Source organism: Myotis yumanensis, unplaced genomic scaffold, assembly GCF_028538775.1.
Source record: "Myotis yumanensis isolate MYYU_CA2020_CCGP unplaced genomic scaffold, mMyoYum1.0.hap1 SCAF_23, whole genome shotgun sequence".
Classification (NCBI taxonomy): domain Eukaryota; kingdom Metazoa; phylum Chordata; class Mammalia; order Chiroptera; family Vespertilionidae; genus Myotis; species Myotis yumanensis.
Window position 1 is genome coordinate 5,044,357 of NW_027223774.1, and position 26,381 is coordinate 5,070,737.

Sequence of the window (26,381 nt, forward strand, 5' to 3'; positions counted from 1 at the left end):
TGGAAAACACTGTGGGAACAAATAATGGCAATGAACATACCCGTGGTTATGCTGTGAATATATAAAATAACTTTTAATGCAAAATAAAATTTTTCAACCTCAACTCTGCCATGGTCTCTGGGGTTCCTATAGAACAGTGGTTGTCAACCTTCTGGCCCTTTAAATACCGTTCCTCATGTTGTGACCCAACCAGAAAATTATTTTTGTTGCTACTTCATAGCTGTAATGTTGTTTCTGTTATGAATCTTAATGTAAATATCTGATATGCAGGATGGTCTTAGGCGACCCATGTGAAAGGGTTGTTTGACCGCCAAAGGGGTCGCAACCCACAGGTTGAGAATCGCTGCTCTAGAAAGAATGACCAACATCCAGCTACATTCAATTTACTGAGAATAAAATATGTTTAATATGGGCTGAATCCAGCCTAAGAAAGAAGTTATTGAGGTAATACTGAGAAATTCTTAAGCATACAATGAATACCAAGACAAGAAATATCATTCTAGTTATAAAGGACACACAAGCCAATTTATTATAACCCATAAATATTAACATTTAAAACTATAGAATCCAGCATGAAAACACGAGTAGTGGTCTACCTACTTCATACATATAAAGCACAGTATTGCCAAATTCTAATGTCAGTTATTGCATTAATAACATTCCAAACTACAGAACAGAAGCTACATGGGACAGAGGGCAGATGTGGGAGAGGAAGAGGTTTAGATACCATTGTTATAGCACTGCAGAAAAGAGTATCAGCTGAGTAGAAAACTAAGGGAAAAAAATAACACAGAGAAGAATATGAAATCGGAAATGAAATAAACTTAACTTTCTTAGTTCAGTGAGGACTGCACTTTGGAAACAGGTGTCCTCTCTCCAATGCAGAGTTCAGGGGAATTCTGCATCCTAGGTATGAAGCATCTCCTGCCTTGTACTACATCATCACTGGTATAGGATTTAAAAAAAAACAAAACATATATTTTATTGATTTTCTACAGAGAGGAAGGGAGAGGGATAGAGAGTTAGAAACATCAATGAGAGAGAAACATCGATCAGCTGCCTCCTGTACACCTCCTACTGGGGATGTGCCCACAACCAAGGAACATGCTCTTGACTGGAATCGAATCTGGGACCCTTCAGTCTGCAGGCCGACACTCTATCCACTGAGCCAAACCGGTCAGGGTACTGGTATAGGATTTGAGAAGGCAGAGGGAGAAACAGCAGTAACAACAGAGAATCATCGATCAGTTGCCTCTTGCATGCACCCTACTGGGTATCTAGCCCACAAACAGGACATGAGCTTTGATCAGGAAATGAATGCTGACTTCCCAGTTCATGGGTCCACGCTCTACCATGGAGATTCACAATGCAGGCAATCCCACTGCTGACCAAAGTCACACACGGTATATTTATGTGTTCCCTCCAGTACGAGTTTTCTTGTGTTGAACAAGACAACTAGGATAATTAAAAGTTGTGCCTCATTCTACACATGTAGGGCTTTCCTTCACAATGAGATATCTGATGTTAAATAAGACTCCATTGAGAAGAAAAGGATTAACCTCACATATTACATTTCCAAGGTTTCTTTCCAATTTAAACTTTCTGATGTACAGAAAGGAATAAACACTGACTGAAGTTTTCATCCCATTTTCTTTTTTCAAAATATAATTTATTGATTTCCGAGAGGAAAAGAGAGGGAGCGATAGAAATTTCAATGACCAGAGGGAATCATGGATCAGCTAGCTCCTGTATGCCCCACACTGGAGATTGAGTCTCCAACCAGGGCTTATACCCAGCCAGGGAATTGCACAGACCTTGTCGTTCATAGGTCAAAGCTAAACCACCAAGAAATGTCAGTCAGTGCTTTCTCACATTTTCTACAGTGAAAGGCTTTCCTCCACTATAAACATTGGTTATTCAGTAAATGTTGAGCTGTGGGTACAGGCTCTTGCACATACTGTACAATTTTAAGTTCTCTCTTTACTATGAAGTCTCTCATGTACAGCAATAAAAGATTGCCTTTTAATGGGTTTTCTACATGTTTTACATTCAGAAGGCTTCTTCCCATTTAGAATTCTGTGAGTTTGGTAAGTACTAATTGCTGGTAAAGGACTTATGACTCTCCTCAAATCTTTAATACTTCTCTCCAGTATGAAATCTCTGATGTGGAGAAAGCTTTGAGGGGTTGCCAAAGGATTTGCCACATTTTCCACACAAATTCGACACATATAAGCCTTCTCTCCAGTATGAACTCTGAAATGGGAAATAAGGGCTGAGTAATGCCTGCAGGCTTTGCCACATTCTCTACATTTATAAGGCTTCTCTCCAGTGTGAACTCTCTGATGATTAGTAAAGGGTGAGGACTGGCAAAAGGCGTGGCCACAGTCTCTACATTCAGGAAGACTCTCTCAAGTATGGGTTATCTAACGAGCAGGAAGGCCTGAGGAATGCCTGCAAACTTTGCCACATTATCTACATTTCTAAGGCTTCTATCTAGCATGAACTCTCTGATGATTAGTAAGGTTTGAGAACCGGGTAAAGGCTTTGCCACATTGTTTGCATTTGTAAGGCTTCTCACCACTATGAATTCTTTGATGGCGTGTAAATTTAGAGGACTCACTGAAGGCTTTGCCGCATTCATTACACATATAAGCCTTCTCACCAGTATGAACTCTTTGATGGCGTGTTAAGGTAGAGGAGTCACTGAAGGCTTTGTCGCATTCATTACACCTATAAGGTTTCTCTCCACTATGAACACTATGATGACGAGAAAGGGATAAGGAATAGGCATAGGCTTTGCCACATTCATTACATTTATAAGGCTTCTCTCCAGTATGAAATCTCTGATGCCTAGACAAGTTTGAGGAACGCCTAAACTCTTTGCCACATTCATTACATTGATAAGGCTTCTCTCCAGTATGAACTCTCTGATGATGATTAAGGGATTTCTCCACACTGAATCCTTTGCCACATTCTCTACATTTATAAGGCTTCTCCCCAGTATGAATTGTCTGATGATAATTAAGAGACTGTGCCGCACTGAATCCTTTGCCACATTCTCTACATTTATAAGGCTTCTCCCTGGTATGAACTTTCTGATGATAATTAAGAGACTGTGTCGCACTGAATCTTTTCCCACATTCTCTACATTTATACGGCTTCTCTCCTGTATGGACTCTCCAATGCAAAGTAAGTTGTGAGGACTGTCTAAAGGTTTTGCCACATTCTTTACATTTATACGGCTTCTCTCCAGTATGAACTCTCTGATGCAAAGTAAGTTCTGAGGCCCGGCTAAAGACTTTGCCACATTCTCTACATTCATGACACTTCTCTCCAGTATGAGTTTTCTGATGGTCAGTAAGAGTTTGGGATTTCCTGAAGGCTTTGCCGCATTCTCTACATTTGTAAGGCCTCTCTCCAGTATGAACTCTACGATGATAACTAAGGGATGAGGAGTGCCCAAAGGCTCTGCCACATTCTCTACATTTGTAAAGCTTCTCACCAGTATGAATTGTCTGATGTCTATGAAGGGAGGAGGAATCACTAAAGGCTTTGCCACATTCTCTACATTTGTAAGGTTTCTCCCCAGTATGAACTTTCTGATGTCGAATCATATTTGAGGCAAGGAGGAATGCTCTACCACATTCTCTACATTTATAAAGCTTATCTTCATTATGAACACCTTGATGATTATTAAGACCTGTATGGCTGATAAAGGATTTGCCACATTCTCTACATTTGTAAGGTTTCTCTCCAGTGTGAATTCTCTGATGAATTCTAAGTCTTGAGGAACGCCTAAAGGCTTTGTCACATTCTGTACATTTATAAGGCTTTTCTCCAGTATGAACTCTCCGATGTCGATTAAGAGCTGCGGACTCAATGAATGCTTTGCCACATTCTGTGCATTTGTAAGGCTTCTCTCCAGTATGAATACGCTGATGACGATTAAGGGAGGACGACTGTCTAAAGGCTTTCAAACATTCGCTACATTGGTAAGGTTTCTCTCCAGTATGAACTTTCCGATGTCGAATCATGCTTGAGGCGCGGAGGAATGCTTTACCACATTCTCTACATTTATAAGGTTTCTCTCCAGTGTGAATTCTCTGATGAAGAATAAGGGTTGACAGTAAACTAAAGGCTTTGCCGCATTCTGAACAGTTATAAGTCTTTTTTTCCCTGTGATTTCTATGATGTTGAGTATGTCTTGAGGACTGACTAAAGCCTTTTCCATTTTCCTTGAGTTTGTAAAATTTGGCAGTAGCATGAATTCTTCCCTTATGTACAATAAGAGACGAACGACTTTGGAAGGCTTTCCCACATGCTTTACATTTGTAAGACTTCTCTCTAGGACGAATTCTCTTTTTTAGAGTACAACCTGAAGGCCAATTAGATGTTTTACCAGAATCTTTACATTTATAAGGTTTTTCTCCACTATGGATTGTTTCCTGTCCATTTAGATTGTATATTTGACTGGAGATTCTACCGCAAAGATTCCGTTTGTAATCCTCCTCCCCAGGATGAATATTCTCTTGCTCACTGTAATTTGAAGACTGCTGAAAAGAGTGGACACATCGATTTCCTAGGTGTGTCTTCTTCACAATACGAATAACCTGACGTATATTATGACTGGACATTTGGTCAAAGACATTTCCACTTTTCTGATGGTCCTCTGAAAGCTCACTTGTCCGATGATTAAGATATGACTCTTGCTTAATGTTGTTCCAATGTTCAATCCATTGATAATTGCTAGCTCCATTATGTGTACTCTGGTAATAAAGGGAGACAGAAAGACCTTTAGTGAGAGTTATGATTACATTAAACATGTGTCCTAGATCTATGAGAACCGTTTTGTGATACTCATTATATATTAATACTAGAGGCTTGGTGCATAAAAATCGTGCACTTAGGGTGGATCCCTCAGCCCAGTCTGCACCCTCTTGCAGTCTGGAAGCCCTCTGGAGATATCTGACTGTCGACTTAGGTCTGCTCCTTTCAGGTAATGGGTGTAAACCAACAGTCAGACATCTTAGTGCTGACACGGAGGTGGGAGAAACTCCTGCCACCGCAGTTGCACTCACCAGCTGGGAGCCCAGCTTTTGGCTGAGCAGTGCTCTGCCTGTGGGAACGCACTGACGACCAGGGGGCAGCTCTCATGTTTTGCGGGATGGGGAAGAAACCAACTCTCCGACATCCCCTGAGGCATCCTGAATTGTTGAACGGGTGCAGGCCAGGCTGCAGGCCAGGCTGAGGGACCCCACTGGTGCATGATTGGGGGCGGGGAGGGATGTGAAAGGTTGTCCAATCAGGAAGGGCCTGTGGGAGTGCTCCAGGGCCTGTCTGGCTCATCTCGCTCAGTCCTCATCGGCCAGACCCCAGCAGCAAGCTAACCTACTGGTTGGAGCGTCTGCCCCCTGGTGGTCAGTGCACATCATAGTGAGCAGTTAGTGGGCTTAGCATATCATTAGCATATTGTTTTGATTGGATGAATGGATGACTGGATGACGGAACACTTAGAATATTAGGCTTTTATTATATAAGATTATAGACAGAATATAAATACAACATCTTAATTGTTAGAGGAATAAGAACGAATCCTTGTTTAAAAGATTGCCAAACTGCTCAACCAGCATGGCTCAGTGGTTGAGCTTCCAAGTATAAATAAGAAGATCAGAGTTCCATTCCATGGGCCAACTTGGGGATCAGTCCCCAGTGTGAGGCATGCAGGAGGCAGCCAATGAATAATTCTCTCTCATCATTGATATTTTCCTCTCCCTCTTCCTGTCCTTTACTCTATGAAATCAATAAAAATACATTTTTTAATTTAAAAAATCATACAAGATTGCCAAATTGAGCACATTATATTATATACATTATAAATTTATACATTTTAGAAATGATTGAGAGTTTAATCCCACCCTACCTTTCAAACAATTGAAATGATTATTTACTCTAGTGACTACATGAGTTACTAGACTTTCCAGATTTCCTTTCCAAGATTGGGTAACAGTAAAAGGTTGTTTTCAACCTTCATGTGCAGAAACACAATGATCTGCCAATGTAACTGACTTTAATATGGGAGGTTTCCCAAATCCATAGTACACCTGACATTGTTAGGTAACAAAAAATTTATTATAATTGTTCCAGATTAGTTCTGTTCATATTAAAATCCTCTCTTTTCATCACACTCTTCCTCAAATTCCAAGACTTTCATTAAGTGTACATTATCAAAGTGAAACCTTTTATATCTTACCAGTATTATTTCAGGGAATAAATTTTCTATTCTGGGCTGTGGCCTAAAGGCTTGGTTATCTTTAGGTGGCACAGCTGAAAGAAAACAAATTTTCAGGTTTGACAATCAGGTACGTGCACAGTAAGTATTGACCAAATGACATTTTGGAGTACTCTAAGAGCCAGTGAAGAATTCAAAGAAAGCTCAAGATAGGTACAAGGAAGAAAACTCACATCAAATAGGGGCAAAGAGTTGCTCACATATGCCAACGATACCTGCTCAACCCCCTATCACACAATGGCAATATTATAACAACACTTCCAATTCCCAGTTTCTTTGCTGGAGACAGAGATGAGGGAAGTGCATGTTCAATGATCTCATTGTATTGAGGCATCTTCAAGAACATGTGTCTGTTGTGCATGACACAGAGTGCGAATGGAATGGCAGTACATAGTGAGTGCCCTGTAGTCGCTGCTATAAAGAAACAATGATAAATTGTTCGAGCACCACAAAGACTGCAGTACTGAAGATGTGAATCAAACCTGAAAAGATACCATGGGTCTGAGAAAGACACAGAGAACATTTCAACTGTGAAATTAAACAGACAATGGTACGAAGAATACAGGAACTGAAAACAATACAGGAACTGAAAGTAGAATTTTTGCCACAGATGGTTATTATTTGTTTCCTCCTATAGAAAGGATGTTCAAAAGCCTGGTTGTTTACAATTCCAGAATCTCAACAAAAACATATCAAGCCATGCACAGAATCAGAAAAAGTGTACCATCAGAAAAACAAACTGGGACTATGTCAATGGAAAGATATTATTTACCTGAAAAAGTTTGGCTCAGTGGATAGAGTGTCAGCCTGTGGGCTGAAGGGTCCATGGTTCAAATCCAGTCAAGGGTACATGCCTGGGTTAAAGGCTTGATACCCACTGGGGGGACATGCAGGAGTCAGCCGATCAATGATTCTCTCTCATCATTCATGTTTCTATCTCTCTCCCCCTCACTTTATTTCAGAAATCAATAAAAATATATTTTAAAAAAGGAATGGAACTAAATATCTTAAAGCCAAAAAGGAGGAAAAAAAGTAGAATTAAATAATATCACCAAAATATTATAGAATCAAATTAAAAATACAATGAGAGAGTATCTTACAAACACAACCCTGAAAAGGGAATTGAAAAACAGAATAGCCAAATTAAAAAATACAGTAGAATCATAACTTAAAACATCAAAGAATTTGCCTGGGAGAGAGGAACCAAGATGGAGGCCTAGGTAAACACCTGTTACCTGCTGCCTCCCACAACCACATCAAAATTACAAAACAACTATCCAAATGGCAGGAAAGCTGGCTGAGTGAAAGGACAACTAGAGAGGTAAAGAAGAAAGTGCAATGAGACTGGTAGAAGGTGTGGAGGTGCGAAACGGGCTGGCACAAGGGTGTGCCACTTTCTTAATTGGGAGGGAGATACAAGCTTCCACTTGCTCTGAGCTCCAGTGCCGTGTGAGACTCGGGAAGCACCCAGACACATACCAGGAGAAACTGGACTGTCTGGCACCGGGGCGGGAACACGGGGGCAGCTCTCTTCCAGACAGAGGTGCTCGCAGCGATCATTGTTCCTATGCTGAGACCTCCTAGGTGAAGAACTGACTGGCAGCCATTGCTCTTTGCTCCACCCTGGAGATTCCCTGAGACCCTGCCCTACCCAATTTATAACCACACCCAAGCTGTGAGCAGAGGCTTTTGCATATGAAAGGCCTGTCCTTTCTCAGCCTAAAACCTGTCAAACAAGCTACAGCTGGTCAGGGAGCCAGCCCCAAAGCTATCAAAAAAAGGCCCTAAGAACTGGCACCAGCAGCAGCCACCTTGCTTCACAGCTGGGCCTCATCTGGGCACTTCCAAACAGATACAAAGAGGGGGAATTTACAGATTTCTCCATAGCTCCTGTTGGGTGGCGCCACGCAGTGGCTGACTTTGCAACAATGTACCCAGTGGTCAGTGTGAGACCATACCAGATTACAACTCTTCACATTCATAAGTGACACACTCAAAGGGCAGACTCTGTGAGCATCAAAGCCCCAATGAAGTGAGTTCTGCCCCATATGGGTATCTCCTGCACAGCAGCTCTCCCACTGTAGTCACAGCTTGTCCCCACAGCCAATTGGCCTGAAGGTCAATTCCCACCACTGATACCAACAGCAATCAATGCTCAACTACAACAACACTGTGCATACAGCCCACAAAGGGATGCACCAAGAGTGTCCACCTCAGGTGATTGGGGAGGCTGAGCCACTGGGCCAGATAGGACACCAACTACACAAGGCCACGCTATCAACTCAAGGAGACTGAGCACCTACCTAGTACATAGAAACAAACAGTAAAACCGACAAAATGCGAGACAAAGAAACATGTCATAAATGAAAGAAATGGAAGAAAGCAAACTATGGTATATAGAGTTCACAACCACAATTATAAGGTTACTCAAGAATCTTCTAGAAACCTCTGAGGAACTTAGTGAAACCTTCAAGGATCTTAATGACAATGCCAAAAAATGGAAAAGGACCACTCAGAAATTAAGCATACACTGACTATAATAAAGAACAATATATAAGGACTGAACAGTAGACTAGAGGATCCCAAGAATCAAGTCAATGATTAGAAATACAAGGAAGCAAAAACCACCCAACAGGAAGAGTAAAAAGAAAAAAAGAATCCAAAAATATGAAGATAGTGTAAGGAGCCTCTGGGACAACTTCAAGCATGCCAACATCCGAATTATGGGGGTGCCAGAAGAAGAGAGAGAGCAAGATATTGAAAACCTACTTGAAGAACTAATGACAGAAAACTTCCCCCACCTGGTGAAAGAAATAGACTTACAAGTCCAGGAAGAGCAGAGAATCCCAAACAAGAGGAATCCAAAGAGGACCACACCAAGACACATCATAAGTAAAATGCCAAGGGCAAAAGACAAAGAGAGAATCTTAAAAGCAATAACAAAAATACAGTTAGTTACCTACAAGGGAGTACCCACACAAGTGTCAGCTGATTTCTCAACAGAAACTATGTAGGCCAGAAAGGAGTGGCAAGAAATATTCAAGTGATGAACAGCAAGAACCTACAACCAAGATTACTGTACCCAGCAAAGCTATCATTCAGAATTGAAGATCAGATAAAGAGCTTCACAGACAAGAAAAAGCTAAAGGAGTGCCTCACCACCACACCAGTCTTATATGAAATGCTAAAGAGTATTCTTTAAGAAGAGGAAGGAGAGGAAAAAAATAAAGATAAAAATTATGAACAACAAAGTGAGAACAAATATGTATCTATTAACAAGAAAATCTAAAAGTCAAATGAATAAAAAATGTGATGAACAGAATAAACTGGTGAATGTAATAGAATCAAGGGCATGGAAATGAAACAGTCTGACGATTCTCAGAGGGAAGGGGCTGTGGGGGGTGCGGGAAGAGTTTAGACAAAGTCTTATATGCATGAATGCAGTACCTATGGATATGTACAATAGGGTGGGGCGAGGGCCGGTGGTGGAGTGGGAAACGGGTGGAGGGGAACGAAGGAGAGGGGGAAGAGGGACATCTGTAATAATCTCAACAATAAAGATTTTAAAAAATAATTTTTAAAAAAGGATGAGAAAAAAAAATTTGCCTGGAAGCAGTGGCTCAGTAGTTGAGCTTCAATCTATGAACTGGGTGGTCAGTTTGGTTCCAAGTCAGGTTAAAAACCTGGATTGAAGGCTCAATATCCGATCAGGCAGGAGGAAGCCAATCAATGATTTTCTTTCTTCATTGATGTTCTCTCTCTCTCTCTCTCTCTCTCTCTCTCTCTCTCTCTCTCTCTCCCCTTTCCTTCCTCTCTGTAATCAATAACAATACATTTAAAAAATAATAAATAATCAAATAATTTGTACATAAATTAAAATTGTGATTCCAAGAAGCCAATAAATATGAGGAAATATGAAGAGAATATAAGAAACTCTTGAGGGGGAGAAAATGGCAGCGGTATAGACGGACGTGTCCCGTGCCTTGTCCTGGAGGAGACAGGGTGAGCAGCTGAACCAAGTAACATCTAGCCCAAATAGGCAGAGGAAATTCAGCTGGGAGACAGTTTGCAGCCGGGAAAGGCAGAGGACTCCTGGAGAAAGGGGACTGTTGGAGACGGCGGCTGAAAACTCCCCGAACAGCTGGCTCAGCCGCGGAGTCCTCGTCATCTTGAGTGGCTGTTTTCGGAAGCGTATACATCCAGCGACCTTCAACCACGGCATCCAGGAATTGGCTACTGACCCAGAAACACTGGATCTAAAGCAGCGCGAATACGTGGACTCAGTGGAGCCCTGCTCCTCCACATGGAAAGGTCAGATTTTGCCTTGATAAGGGTGTGGTTTTCAATTCAGGTTGGAGAGAGGAACGCATGCAGGGGTAGTCTGCGCCCCACAAGGTCTGTGGCCATTGGGGCCAGCGTGATCCGTGAGTGGGAAAGGGGTCTCACAGGGCTGCCGCCAGAAGGGAAAGCTAAAAATAAGGCCATAGCTGGACTGGGTGCAAAGAGGCAGCCTCGGATTTTGCCAGTGTACTGGCTGCTTAGTGCCAAGGGAGAGAGGTCGTGAGGAAGAGACTGCACACAGAGCTAGACGGTGGAGGGTTGCGAGAGCTCGCACACCTCCTCAGGCCCTTTTTTTTTCTCTCTCCCCCTTAAATCTTTGCGTTTGATTATTAAACCCAATACGTAGGATCGCCCAATTGGGGTCACTCGCAGAGACTGCAGGGAAAAGTTGTTTTTGTGGAACCTGGGAATCAAAGCTGGGAGTAACAATCAAAGAAACAGCTCTATGGCAGAAACAGCTCTCCGAAAATACTGGCTAGAGAGGACTTATAGCCTCGGGGGTCAATCCAGAAACACTGCCACCCAGAGGCTGAACCACAGACTCTTCTGTAAACACAAATAACGGCAGTCTGGGAAACAAATACTGCCTGCTTTAAAATCAGGACTGTGGCTTACAACACAGAGGAACAGTGTATCACAGGGAACTTCAACACTCTCCTGAATACCTGACAGGACTAAGGCGTGTCAAACAGAAGAGTAGAGGAACTGAAGGACCTTCACTACTGCACATTTTTATTTATTTATTTATTTTTCACCTTTTACTTAAGAAACTAATTTTTTTCTTTTTTCATCACCTGATTTTACCTTTTTAATTACTACATTTTTATTTTTAACCAGTATTATTACTACTACCATTTTACCTTTTTTTAAAGTGTCATTATATTTTCTCTTTATCTTATTTTGGGATTAGTGTTTTACATTCTATTTTCATCTTTCCTTTAGCATCATTTTACTTTACCTCAACTTTACCTTTACCAAAACTCTCCTCCTCACTTTTCCCCTTTTGTGGTTCTGTTTCTCTTACCCTATTCCTGCTTTAGATTTTTCCTATTCCTTCTTTTTAATCCCTGCTAAAATTTCACCATACTTATATATCTAATTTCCAATCCCTTGCTCTAACTCCATATACACCTCTCTCTTCTCTTTCTTCAATATCCAAAATTTTTTTTCTTTCTGTCATTTGGTTGTTGTTTACTTGATTGTTCAGTATATTGGGGGTGTTTTTAATGCTTGTTTGTGAGATTGTTTTGCTTTTTCTTTCTATTTTTTTGTTTGTTTTGTTTTATTTTTCTTTTCCGATTTTTTTTTGCTCTTGTTTTCCTTCGCCTCACTTGATATCAATTGTTGTTTATAGTTTGCATTCTGTTGCTGGAATTTGTTGGGATTAGTGGCTGTTCTATTGGAGTTGTCTCCACATATAAATAGTTTCTTCCCCTCTTCTATTTCATTCTCTTTCTTTTCTCTCTTTTTTTTTTTTCCTTTTCCCAATTTCATTTTTGCACTCCTCTTTTTCCTTTTTTCCCCTCCTTTTTCTTCCCTATCCCCTAATTCTCTTTGATCTGGTGGTCATCTTTATTTGGGGTTATTAGTATCATGAATACATTTGTGTTCAGTACCTTGTGCTTTGTGCCTTGTTGTGTTATATTTTGTGCCTTTAAATCAATGCAGCAGAGAGAGAACTACATAACCAAACACCTGGAAAAGAGAGATCATGGGGAGACAAAGAAACAGCCCACATATGAAAGAAAAACAGGCATCACCAGAAAAGGAAGTAAACAAAATGGGGGCATTGGAGGCAAGCAACCTGTCAGAGAAAGAATTCAGAGAAATGGTCATAAGGTGGATGAAAAGAATGGAAGACAAATTCAACAATATGTGTAAGAACCAAGAGATAATGAAGAAGAACCAAGAAGAAATGAAAAATGACATCACTGCTATAAAGAACTCAATAGAAAGCATCAACAGTAGACTAGAAGAAGCAGAGGACCACATCAGTGAGCTAGAAGACGAGGTACGAAAAAATACCCAAGCAGAGCAGCTTCTAGAAAATAAAATTAAAAAGCAGGAGGAGAACCTAAGAGAACTTTGGGACAAGACAAAATGAAACAACATCCGCATAATAGGGGTGCCAGAAGGAGAGGAAACTGAGCAAGGAATAGAAAACCTGTTTGAAAAAATAATGACAGAAAAATTCCCTGATATAGGGAAGAAAAAACTCACACAAGCCCTAACCGGTTTGGCTCAGTGGATAGAGCGTTGGCCTGTGGACTGAAAGGTCCCAGGTTTGATTCCGGTCAAGGGCATGTATCTTGGTTGCGGGTACATCCCCAGTAGGAGGTGTGCAGGAGGCAGCTGGTCGATGTTTCTAACTCTCTATCCCTCTCCCTTCCTCCCTGTGAAAAATCAATAAAATATATTTTTAAAAAATAATAAAAAATTTAAAACTCACAAAAATCGAAGAAGCTCATCAACAAATCAACAGACAACAAGTGCTGGAGAGGATGTGGAGAAAAAGGAACACTTGTGCACTGCTGGTGGGAATGCAGACTGGTGCAGCCACTCTGGAAGACAGTATGGAGTTTCCTCAAAAAACTAAAAATGGAACTCCCATCTGACCCCGTAATCCCACTTCTAGGAATATAACCCAAGAAAACAGAAACACAAATCAGAAAGGATATATGCACCCCTATGCTCATAGCAGCACAATTCACCATAGCTAAGATCTGGAAACAGCCCAAGTGCCCATCAATAGATGAATGGATTAGAAAACTGTGGTACATCTACACGATGGAATTCTATGCTGTTGTAAAAAAGAAGGAATTCTTACCATTTGCAACGGCATTGATGGAACTGGAGAGCATTATGCTAAGTGAAATAAGCCAGTCAATGAAGGAAAAATACCACATGATCTCACTCATTTATGGATAATAAAGACCATTATAAACTTATGAACAAAAATAGATACAGAGACAGAGCAGCCTTGAACAGACTGTCAAACTACAGCGGGAAGGCCGGGGAGGGTTGGGGAGCAGGAAGGGAGGGTAAGAGATCAACCGAAGGACTTGTATGCATGCATATAAGCATAACCAAAGGACATAAGACACTGGGGGGTAGGGGAGGCCAGGGGATTGTCAAGGGCGGGGAAAAAAGGAGACATATGTAATACTCTTTGTAATACTTTAAGCAATAAAACAATAAAAAATAAAATAAAAGTATCAGCTGTCATTAGTACCTAAAGTGACCTAAACATACAAAGCAATCCCTATCAAAGTCCCAGTGACACCTCTAGTGGAAATAGAAAAGCTCTTTCTAAAATGAATGTGAATGTCACAGGACACCATGTAATCAAGTCAATCAAGAAAAGAATGTGCGGCCCAAAATGCTTTGGCTCAGTGGCTAGAGCGTCAGCCTGCGGACTGAACGGTCCCAGGTTCAATTCCAGTCAAGGGCATGTACCTTGGTTGCAGGTACATCCCTATTGGGGGGTGTACAGTAGGCAGCTATTGATGTTTCTCTCTGTTCGATGTTTCTAACTCTCTATCCCTCTCCCATCCTCTCTGCAAATAATCAATAAAATATATTTGAAAACGAAAAGAAAAGAATGTATGAAATTAAAGTCTTCAGGCTTCCTGATTGTAAAACATACTTCAAAGGTTCAAAGCTTCTGTTATCAAAAAACTATAATGCAGCCCTAGCCGGTATCGCTCAATGGATAGAGTGCCAAACTGTGAACTGAAAAGTCCCAGGTTTGATTCCTGTCAAGGGCACATGGGCGGGTTGCGGACTTGATCCCCAGTTGGGGACATGTAAGAGGCAGCCTATCAATGATTCTCTCTCCTCATTGATGTTTCTAACTATCTCTTCCTCTCCCTTCCTCTCTGAAATCAATTTAAAAAAACACAAAAAATTATAAACAAAGAAATAAAAAACCTGTGATACAGACATTATGAGAAATAATGTAGGAAGGTAGAATAAAAGACCTACATAGACATTCTCCTGGGAAGGTCTAAAGATCTTCACCAAGGGTGCCTAAACTACAGATAAGAAAAGGACATTCTCGCCTTGCAGGAGTAGCTCAGTTGTTTAGTGTGGTCCCCAGACCAAAACATTGCAGCTTTGATGTCTGCTCAGGGCACACTACAAAGTCACCAATGTCGCATCTGAATCACGGCACCAAAAAAAAAAAATTAAAAAAATGAAATGAAATAAAAATAAAATAAAAAGTCACCAATTAATGCATAACTAAGTGGGGAAATAAATGTACCTCTCTCTCTCTCTCTCCCCCCACCCAACCCCCAATATTTCTCTCTTTCTCTAAAATCAATAATAATAGTGTTGGCTGTGATTACATAACTTCATTACATGAACTACACATGCACTGACCTTAAATTGGAATGCTAATAGTGTAAGCTGTCACGAGTACCCCAGGTTGACATAAACATTCAAAGCCATCACTATCCACGTCCCAATGACACTTTTCAGAAAATTAGCAAACCTCATCCTAAAATGGGTAAGAAATGACACAGGACACCAGGGGAACCAAAACAAACATGGGAGAGACAGTATAACCTTAAAGGCATCACGCTTCCTGATTTCAAAAAATATTTCAGCCCTGACTGGTTTGGCTCAGTGGATAGAGCGTCAGCCTGTGGACTGAAAGGTCCCAGGTTCGATTCTGGTCAAGGGCATGTATATACCTTAGTTGCAGGCACATTCCCAGTAGGAGGTGTGCAGGAGGCAGCTGATCTATGTTTCTCTCTCATCAATATTTCTAACTCTCTATACCTCCCCCTTCCTCTCTGTAAAAAAAAAAAAAAAATTCAAAACTTGTGTGATCCAAAAAGTATCATTTACACAATAAGACACAGGTAAATAAAGGAGCACTGTAGGCCCTGGCCAGTGTGTCTCAGGGTTAGAGCATCATCCTGTGCACTTCAGGATGGCTGGTTCAATTCCTCTTAAAGGCACATACCTCATTTGCAAATTCCCACCCCACCTATGTAGAGGCATGAGCATAAGGGGGCCAGTCGATGTGTCTCTCTCACATCGATGTTTCCCTCTCTCCCCCCTGTCCTTCTTCCCACCCTTCCACTCTCTCTGAAAATCAATGGAAAAAATGTGCTCATGTGTGGATTAACAGCAAGTACAAAAAGGAAGCACTGTAGAATAAAGAACCTACTTAGAACTTCTCATGCATGAGGTAAAATGATCTTGTACATGGGTGCTTATACCACCAAAGAAGTAAAGGATACTCTCACATATATGGATAGTGTTGAGATACTCAGATGTCTACTGGTAAAGGAATGAATGCAGTTGAACTGTTATAAACATCATATACAAATATTAAACCAAAATGGATAAAAGATTGAAACATTAAACTAGTAATAACTCAATCTATAAAAAGAGGAGTTATAGAAATGTGTTTAGGGTTTTTAAAATACATTTTTATTGCTTTTAGAGGGGAAGGGAGAAGGAGAGAGAGATACAAAGATTAAGAGATTCACTGATTGACTGCCTCCTGCATGGCCCATAGTGGGGATGGAGCCTCCATCCTGCTCATGCAACCTTGATTGGAATTGAACCCAGGACCCTTCAGTCCACAGGTTGATACTCTATCCACTGAGCCAATCCGGCTAGGTCATATAGAAAAGTTTTTATGATATTTCATTTTTTATTATAGTACTAAGTGGAAAGGTAAACAAAATAGTCAAAAGGCATTACACCCCATATACTTTAGAAATAACTTCACATTAAAGCAAATTGTCAGTGCATTCATAATACAAACTCTGAAATGGGGAAAAATGTCTGCTAAGTATATTATCTGATAAGTACTTAATATCTATAATATTTAAAGACCTTTTACAAGTCAACATGAAAAAAGAAGTAACCCTGCCGAAACCGGTTTGGCTCGGTGGATAGAGCGTCGGCCTGCGGACTGAGGGGTCCCGGGTTCGATTCCGGTCAAGGGCATGTACCTGGGTTGCGGGCACATCCCCAGTAGGAGATGTGCAGGAGGCAGCTGACCGATGTTTCTCTCTCATCGATGTTTCTAACTCTCTATCTCTCTCCCTTCCTCTCTGTAAAAAATCAATAAAATATATTTAAAAAAAAAAGAAAAAAGAAAAAAGAAGTAACACAATTTAAAAAATGTCCAGCCCTAATCGGTTTGGCTCAGTGGATAGAATGTCGGCCTGCGGACTGAAAGGTCCCAGGTTCAATTCCAGTCAAGGGCATGTACCTTGGTTGTGGGCACATCACCAGCAGGGGTCATGCAGGAGGCAGCTGATCCATGTTTCTCTCTAAGAAACATAGTCAATGAACTTTACCATCACTCTTAAAAATACTGGTTTGAATATATCTTCCTAGAAATAACAAAGAAACTAAAAAAATAAAGAAATGAGACTACAGAAGAATAAGTTTGACATACCAGAGAAACCACCAAGTAACAACAACAACAACAAAAGCCAAGCAATGTTACATCCTCAAAAGCTAAAGATCCCAAATATATAAGGAACTCACACATCTTAACACCAAAAAGACAGTATGATTGAAAAATGGGCAAAGGATCTGAATATAGATGTGCAATAGACATATTAAATGCTGTGCAACTCCCCTCTCCGGGGGTGACGGCCTCCCCGCGACGACATGCCTCTCGCCAAGGACCTCCTGCACCCCTCCCCGGAGGAGGAGAAGAGGAAGCACAAGAAGAAGCGCCTAGTGCAGAGCCCCAATTCCTACTTCATGGATGTGAAGTGCACAGGATGCTACAAAATCACCACCGTCTTTAGCCATGCACAAACGGTAGTTTTGTGCGTTGGTTGCTCCACTGTTCTCTGTCAGCCAACAGGAAGAAAAGCAAGGCTTACAGAAGGATGCTCCTTCAGAAGGAAGCAGCACTAAACGCACCTCAAATCAGGATGAGTGGGAAACCACCCCAATAAACACATTTTGGATTAAAAAAAAAAAAATGATGTGCAACTCATTCTTCATCAGAGAAATGCAAATGGACACCGCCATGAAATACTAATGAACACCTAACAGGATGCCAACGACATGTATTACCAATGAAGTGGAGAAATGAGAACATTCATACACTGTCATCAAAATTATAAAAACACTGGTGCAGCCACTAACAAAACACAATGGAGGGTTTTCTAATATTTACAAACAAGTACCAGGTAACACAATGGTTCCATATCCTGGCGATTTATACAGAGAACACAAATTCACAAAGTTATACCCACCCATGGTCAGGGCACATACAAAAAAATCAGTCAATGCCCAGCTGAAGTTCGTATGTCTCTCTCACTTTCCCTTCCTCCCTGGAATCAACTAAATCTTAAAAAATCCTATCTAATAAAAGAGAAACATGGTAATTAGCAGTACAGCTGCTACCCTTCCCATTGGCTAATCACTAAGATATGCAAATTAACTCCCAACCAAGATGGCGGCCAGCAGCCAGGCAGCTGATGCGAACAGGGAGGCTTGCTTGCTTGCTCCAGTGAGGAAGCCAGGTTCCCTGCCGGCCTTGCCAGCCTCTCAGCTGCTAAGAAACATTGCAACAAATACAGAATCTAAACAAAACCCCAGAAACCAGCTTTCAATCAGCCAGGCTTCATACAGCAGGATCGCAACATTGTTTCAAATACAGAAGGTAAACAAAGGCCAGAAACCTGCTTTCAGCAGCGGAGGTCTCATAGCTGGAGCCGAGCCTCAGAGCTAACGCTAGCCCAGAATAAAAAAAAAAAAGGAAAAAAGGACAGGTTGGGAGCTTCAGTCACCCGCCAGCCTGAAAACGGCCCACAGCCCCTCACCCAGACTGGCCAGGCACCCCAGTGGGGACCCCCACCCTGACCCAGGACACCCTTCAGGGCAAACCGGCCGGCCTCCACCCATGCACCAGGCCTCTATCCTATATAGTAAAAGGGTAATATGCCTTCCTGCACCGGGATCAGTGTGACAGGGGGCAGAGCCCAACCCCCTGATCGCCCTGTGGCTCTGTGTGGGACAGGGGGCGGGGCCACAACCTCCCTATCCACCCTGCTCGGTTCATGACAGGGGAAGGCGCCCCAACCCCCTGATCAGCCCTGCTCTGTGCCTGATAGGGGGGAGCTCCCCAACCCCCTGATCGCCCTGTGGCTCTGTGTGTGACAGGGTACGGAGCCCCAACCCCCCTGATGGGCCCCGTTCTGTGCGTGACAGGAGGTGGCGCCACAACCTCCCTATCGACCCTGCCTTGAGTGTGACAGGGGGCGGTGCCCCAACCCCCCAATCGGCCCTACCTTGAGCGTGACTAGGGGTGGCATGCAACCTCCCGATCCGCCCTGCTCTGTGCATGACAGGGGGTGGCGCCCCAAATCCCCAATCGGCCCTGCTCTGAGCCCGACCAGGGGTTGCACCTAGGAATTGGGCCTGCCCTCTGCCACCCGGGAACGGGCCTAAGCCAGCAGGTCATTATCTCCGGAGGGGTCCCAAACTACGAGAGGGCACAGGCCCGGCTGAGGGACCCCTTCCCCCTCCCCTCCCCCCCATTGCACAAATTTTTGTGCACCGGGCATCTAGTCAAAAAATAAAAGAAAATGGAGTGTAAATTTTGATAGAGGCTTTCCCATTATCAATCCAGTTTGTACTATAGCCAGAAGACATGGTAGAATGTTAGAATATTCCAGAAAATGATTTTCTAATATATTATTTTCTGATAGTACCTTAATTACTATAGACAACTTGTAAAGTGTGCAAACTCTGAGTTCCTAATTAATATACGTCACAAAGTTTTCAACACCCAAGGTCCCCCAATTTGTTCCCATTTAAAAATACATATTTTTTCATTGCTTTCAGAGGGGAAGGGAGAGGAAGAGAGAGATAGAAACATCAATGATAGAGAACTATTGATAGAATGTCTCCTCCACGCCCCCTACTGGGGAGTGAACCACCAACCCGGGCATTGGCCTTGACCAGAATCAAACCTGGGACCTTTCAGTCTGCAGGCCCGTGATCTATCCAATGAGCCAAACAGCTAGTGCCCAATTTGTTCCTTGAGAGCAAGAATCTAGCATAGAAAGCAGAAGATGTTAAAATAACCCTCAGAGATGTTAAAATAATAAAGGAAACAAAACCCTGTGGAGGAGTAGGAACTCAGGAAGGAAGTCATCCTCACCCACGGACACCAGGTTGCTGTAGTTCTCCAACATCACATCCAGGTACAATTTCTGCTGAGCTGGGTCCAGGCATTCCCATTCCTCCTGAGAGAAATCTATGGCCACATCCCTGAAGGTCACCGGTCCCTGAAAGAAAAAACAGGACTACCAAGAGGTTACCAGATGAGTTCACAATGTCACCCAACATGAAAACACTGTTAAAAGAGGTTTGGATCTAGGGGAGTATCCTGAATCACCCAATAAGATATCTTTGCCCCAGTAACATTCTCTGATATGTTTTCTGACACTGACACATGTCCACAAATTCACAATACAGATTTACAGATTTTACTTTACAAGAAATAAACTTTAAAATTAAGGCATAGCCCTAGCCAGTTTGGCTCAGTGGATAGAGTGTCAACCTGTGGACCGAAGAGTCCCAGGTTCGATTCCAGTCAAGGGCACATGCCTGGGATGCAGGCTGGATCCCCAGTAGGGGTTGTGAAGGAGGCAGCCAATCAATGATTCTCTCTCTCTTCATTGATGTCTCTCTCTGTCTATCTCCCTTCTTCTCTGAAATCAACAAAAATATATTTCAAGAAATAAATACATTAAATAAAATTAAGGCATGGAAACAGGCATATGGATTTCTGAGTGCTGCATTTGCATTGTTCAGAGTCAGTGGTATATATTTTTCAGCTGGCAATGTCATGCTGGTTGGAAGTATATGGACTTCTTCTCAAGTGTGAAGCAGACCACAACAAAATATACTTCTGAAAAGATACAGATTCTGATCCAGGTTCTCAGATGGGGCCTGTGTTTCCACATGTGTCATAAGCTCATTTTTTACCTGTGATGCCAATGTTTCCTCATCATGCGCCATACTTCTGAATACACAGAAAAATAAAACACAAGAAAAAATTCATACGGAATTTGAACTAAATAGGTTTGCTGCTGGAATACAGATCTCATAGAATGGGACACATAGGAACTACCATTCCAGTTGGAAATTTACTATGAGTAACCTTAGAACAGGATTATTCTGCCTGGTCCAGCTAGTGTCGCTCAGTGGTTGAGTACTGACCCATGCACCAAAAGGTCACTCCTGGTCCGGACACACACCAGGTTGTGGGCTCAATCCCCAGTGTGGGGTGTGCAGGAGGCAGCTGATCAATGATTCTCTCCGCTCAATGATGCTTCTATCTGTCTCTCCCTCTCCTTTCCATTCTGAAATAAAACATATTTTTAAAAAGAGAGAGGGAAATATGGAAATTGCTGACACAGATTATCATAAGAAAAAAGGAAAGAAATAAGAACAGGAAAATGACCTGGAAAAACAAGAACATCAGAAGTAGAGAAATATGGAGAGGAAGGAGCACTAGAGAGATGAAGGGCAGCTGAGAGGAAGAGGGGTTCTGGTGAACAGAAATGGGGGTAACAAAGAGGGAGGTACTTCAGATAGAGACAGGTTCAGAAGAGAAGAATTGGGGGGAGCAAGTGCACCTCTTTCCTTCCCTTCATGTGATTTGTTGGGGTTTAGGGATGACAGAGCAGAGGGAGAAGCAGCAGTGAGAGTCAGCCAGTTGAGGGTAACAGAACAGACTATAACAGGGGCAACAGAGGAGACACAGGTGTGGGAAGAGAAAGAGAAATATATCAACAGATGTTCAAGAAAAAGCAAACACAGCCTCTGACATAGGACATATCTTTTACCTGAGAAGCAGCCATTTGTTTCCGGGTTGCGATAGGGGTCTGGGATGTTTCCTCAGGTGACAGTACGTTGAGGAGTCACAGAACGTGCCTTCAAAGGTGTTGAACCAGGCCCTTAATTAGCTCCCCTCACAGTCACAGTCAGAAGAACCTGGAAATGAGAAAAAGGCCACCCACTCCTGTCCTTTATCACAGGAGAGAGTCGGGAACAATGAGTTCCTACATGGAGACCACATTTTGAGGTGTTTTATTCTGTCTTCCTGTGTCTGTCCTTCCAAAGAATTCCACAAACTCCTATAGCAATGAGAGCATGTGCTGTTCCGCTGTATCCCCAAACCCAATACAACACCCCTTACCTCCGCTGAAAAAGCCTGCACTGGGGGCCCATGACATACCATCTTTAACTAGTTCCCTCCTAGAGCCTGGGAAGCGCCCCCAGAGCTGTTTTCAGTAGCGCTAGATACCAGACATAAGACCCAGCACCCGCCGTAACTGGTTTGGCTCAGTGGATAGAGCGTCGGCGTACGGACTGAAGGATCCCAGGTTTGATTCCGGTCAAGGGCATGTACATTGGTTGTGGGCACATCCCCAGTGGGAGGTGTGCAGGAGGCGGCTGATTGATGTTTCTAACTCTCTATCTCTCTTCTTTCCTCTCTGTGAAATATCAATAAAATATATATTTAAAAAAAAAAAAAAAAAGACCCAGCACCCCTGAGACCTCTACGTAGTGGGAGGGGATGAAGCAGGAACTTGTACACGTGCAGGTTTCACAGGCAGATTTCCTTCTTCTTGTCCAAGGAAATTACGGAGACTAGATCTTCATGCTAAAGCCACTGGAGAAAGTTAGCTATTGAAATATGCTCATCAAATGAGTTCACCATGAATAGAGGGGCTCTGAGGGAACCAAGTTCCAGTTCAATCTGGTCCATCCTTCAATATTTTCAGAGAATGGACAAGAGGGACTTAGGGGAACGGCTCCTTTGTGGCTCACCGACAACAAATCACATGAAGGGAAGGAAAGAGGTGCTAAACACTGGACCAACTCACACAACTAGTGCCTGACTATTGAGATCATTGACATCCTGCTCTTTCCGGTTTCATTCAATGGAGAGAGTGTCAGCCTGCAGGGTGAAGGGTCTCAGGTTCAATTCCGGTCAAGGGCACATGCATGGGTTTCAGGCTCAACCCCCAGTAGGGGGGTGCAGGAGGCAGGTAAACAGTGATTCTCTCTCATCATTGATGTTTCAATCTCTCTCTCCCACTACCTTTCTCTCTCTGAAATCAATAAAAATATATTTTAAAAAAAGATCATTGACATCCTTACCAAGTCCACAATGAGACTGCCTCATACTACTAAGTGCTAATGGATGTCTCAAGGTATGATAGACAGTACAAAGGATGCAGGGTTCAGAATCTGAACTATACACAATATACTTATTTAAAAAAAAAAATTTTTTTTTCTTGCTTTCAGAGAGGAAGGGAGAGGGAGAGAGAGACAGAAACATCAATGATGAGAGAGGACCATTGATTGGCTGCCTCCTGCAAGCTCCCTACTGGGGATCAAGCCTGCAACCTGGGCATATGCCCTTGACCAGAATAGAAACCTGGGACCCTTCAGTCGGAAGGCTGACGCTCAATCCACTGAGCCAAACCGGCCAGGGGCACACAATATATTAAAAACGAAAAACAACCAAAACCGGTTTGGCTCGGTGGATAGAGCGTCGGCCTGCGGACTGTAAGGTCCCAGGTTTGATTCTGGTCAGGGGCATATACCTTGGTTGCGGGCACATCCCCAGTGGGGAGGTGTGCAGGAGGCATCTGGTTGATGTTTCTCTCTCATCGATGTTTCTGGCTCTCTATCCCTCTCCCTTCCTCTCTGTAAAAAGTCAATAAAAATATATTAAAAACAAAAACAATTAGGGTTGTTTCTTTTTAATGTAATTATTTCTAGGTTTAAAGCTTTAAAAATGTGGAGACAACCTTACAGTAAGAAAAATATTATAATAGGTGAGTGTGAGATGTCACCAAGTTTGATTTCAGAAGTTAATGACCATGTACATTAATTAAATATCAGAGGTAGAAAAAGCAAATCCATGGATCACAAAAAAAGATTGATGCTTCTAATATTCCTTGATAAAGCATCATCTGGGGGCAGACTCAGTCATTTCTTGTCCCAGGTCACCTCTTTCTGACCATCAAAGAAAATGACGAGAGACCCATCAGGAACAAACCAGTCTCTCACTCTTTGTGAATAAAGGTTGCAAATGGAAACAAATAATTATACAATTTGCAAGCCTTCTGAACTGGAGATTTGTAATTCTCATTCAAATCTGTTTAAACAACTTAGTTGTTAAATTAAACATATAGAGCCACAAGCCAATATATCAAAATTAACCATCTACGATCCCATCTGCTCACCCCTCACCCAGATCAGGGTTCCCCTCCTCCCACTACATGTATTTCTGTCTGTGGATCTGTCTCTGTCTCCTGCTCCCTTTCCCTCCACTGTGGTCCTTTCCTGTGTCCCCCTCTCCCTGCTCATTGTCCCCTTTTCTCTCTGTCTGTCCTACACCTGGACCATGAAACTCCTGAAACCTCCTTCCCTTCAGGGGCTCTTTCTCCTGGTCTCTGAGGCTCCATCTCCACACACGTCTGCGTCTTCCCCTCCCCACGCCCGCGGCCCCTCTGCTGCCTGTTCCCGTCGGTCCCGCTCCCACAGCTGCTGACTCAGGGCTGCTCCCTCTGCTCCCTCATCCCTGAGCCCCCCTTTCTGTCCTGCACTCGCTCCCCAACTCTTCTCCTCTGAACCCGTGTCTCTGTCTCAAGTGCCTCCTCCTGTGCGGCCCCCACTTCTGCTCCCCAGGACCCGCTCCCTCTCAGCCCCCCTTCCTCCCTCTGGGCTCCCCCTCCTCCCTGTGTCTCCGCTTCCTTCCTCCTCAGGCCACTTTCCCGAGTGACCCCCTCACACCTACCGTCCCGTCCAGTCCCCCCCACACCCCTATGGGCCCCTCTCTGTGGACCCCTCGCTGCCCTTCCTCCCGCCCACGTGTCTGTCTCTCACTCCCTCTCCTGACCCCCCAGCCTGGGCCCCCGCCCCCCGCAGTCACCGCGCCCACAAAGCCCCTCCCTGCGGGCAGGTCGCCTCTTCAGGGGACACCGCGTCCTCCCCCTGAGCCCCCCATGGACACTGTGCTCCCCGGGCAGGCAGACCCCTTATTAAATGGGGGTGGGCCTAGGAGGGGGGTGCAGACCCCCAGGCCTGGAGCCATCCGGGCTCTTGGGGGAGGGGCGCAAAGGGCGGGAACCCCCTGACCCAGACTCTCAGCCCCGCGGGGAGGACCGGCGGCCCCGGGAACGGTTTTCAGCGGGAAAACCGCGCGGCAGGCGGTGGCCACAGCCACAGGCGGAGAGACCACGGGCCGGGGCCTCCGTTTCCTCCCAAAGGAACGTGGCGCCCGCACCGCGCAGCCTCCCGGGACGCGGACTCACCGCTGAGAGAGGCTCCGGGGCGGGGACCCCAACAAGGACTTCAGCGCCGGCAGCGCCCTCAGCCTTCCCTGCGGGGAGGGGGACGGGGAGCCTCAGCTTTAAAGACAAACACCCTCCTCAGGGGAAACCGCCACCTTCCCCTCCACGTCCGCTTCCGCGTCTGCAAGGAACTGCGCATGCGCCTCCCTGCGGGGTGGGCGGGGCCAGAGCCTGAGCTGAGCGGCTCCGCGATGGGGGCGGGGCCGAGCCCGCCGGCCAGGCCTGTGCAGGGACAGAGGGAGGGGGGGCGGGGCAGGAGCGAGGGGGCAGCCCCAAAACCACCCCAAAAGGGATTCTTGTAATGCAACAATACTTCAATATTTCTTATGCGTCTACGGGTTGTCCAGGTGGTTGTTCTGCTTCATGTGCTATTAGCAAAAGGTTTGTCAATATTTTCACTAGATAAAACATGATTTCCCAAAACAAAACAACATTTCCTGTCCTTCCAGACTTCCATCTAGTTCCTTCACTTGCAGGGTCCACTAACAGTCTCCTTTCAGCCTCTATCCACTAGCCAGTCCCAAGGCCAAGTCACATGCATTAGGTTTTTATTACTGAGCAGGTCAACCTCAGGAACTCTTTTCTCTTACAACTAGTCTTTGTTGTGGCATAAAACACTCAAAGTTTAGTGGCTTAAAACAAGCAAAATTCATCATTGCACATAACTCCAGGGTGGCTGAGCCCTTCTCTGCTGCTTTCACTTAGGCTCCTACACACAGGTGCCTCCAGCTGGCAGGGCAGCTGTCTGGGGCCTCCGGGAGCTGGAAAATACCTTACTTTGAAGATATTATTTAAGTCTTTTTTAAAACTGAATTTAGAGAGGAAGGCAGAGATGGAGAGAAAGATCCATGTGCAGGACAAACAAATTGTTTGCCTCCCTAACATGTCCTGATATTTGGAATCACACCCTCAATTCAGGCATTTGCGGGACCAGGAATCAAACCTGCAACCTTTTCGTAAAGGGCACTACAGGCAAAGAAATGAGCCAAATGGGACAGGGTTAGAAAGACCTTTCAGATAAACTTCCTTACATCGTGATGTTTGTCAGTCATATCTCATATAATGTAACTTCAAATTTATTATATGTCCCTTCAAAGAGCATCTACAGCTCAGCAGGTGCGGCTCAGTGGGTTAGAGTGTTGCCCACAACCCAGGCACATGCCCTTGACCGGAATCGAACCCGGGACCCTTCAGTCCGCAGGCCGACGCTCTATCCACTGAGCCAAGCCGGTTTCGGCGGAAATTAACATTCTTACCACACGTCCCTACAGGAGGCAGTAACGTGGAACTCAGCCACAGGTTTTGATGAGGTGATTATGTTGTGAAGGGGTGTCTATTCACACATAGAGTAGAACCTGCAAGTAGGCTCTGGACTA

The 26,381-nt window shown here is 43.7% G+C and overlaps 2 protein-coding genes across 2 annotated transcripts; one reads left to right on the top strand and one right to left on the bottom strand.

Moving 5' to 3' along the window:
* Positions 1-486: 486 nt before the first annotated feature.
* On the bottom strand, positions 487-21,655 carry LOC138999873 (zinc finger protein 420-like). The gene is made up of 4 exons (XM_070402086.1): positions 21,481-21,655; positions 19,788-19,932; positions 6,251-6,324; positions 487-4,766 (listed from the first exon to the last, which is right to left on the bottom strand). The coding sequence occupies exons 1-4, from the start codon at positions 21,493-21,495 to the stop codon at positions 2,490-2,492; spliced, it is 2,511 nt and encodes an 836-aa protein (XP_070258187.1). The 5' UTR covers positions 21,496-21,655; the 3' UTR covers positions 487-2,489.
* Positions 17,256-17,598, top strand: LOC138999878 (small ribosomal subunit protein eS27-like). Its single transcript, XM_070402089.1, has one exon. It carries the CDS (start codon positions 17,276-17,278, stop codon positions 17,528-17,530), a length of 255 nt encoding a protein of 84 aa, XP_070258190.1. The 5' UTR covers positions 17,256-17,275; the 3' UTR covers positions 17,531-17,598.
* Positions 21,656-26,381: the final 4,726 nt, after the last annotated feature.

Coding starts and splice junctions, on each gene's coding strand:
- LOC138999873 (XM_070402086.1), bottom strand. Junction 6,325..19,787: donor CAGCAACCTGGTGTCCGTGG/GTGAGGATGACT, acceptor GTTTTCTTTCAG/CTGTGCCACCTAAAGATAAC. Junction 4,767..6,250: donor TATTCCCTGAAATAATACTG/GTAAGATATAAA, acceptor CTTTATTACCAG/AGTACACATAATGGAGCTAG.
- LOC138999878 (XM_070402089.1), top strand. CDS start 17,276: ATGCCTCTCGCCAAGGACCTCCTGCACCCCTCCCCGGAGGAGGAGAAG.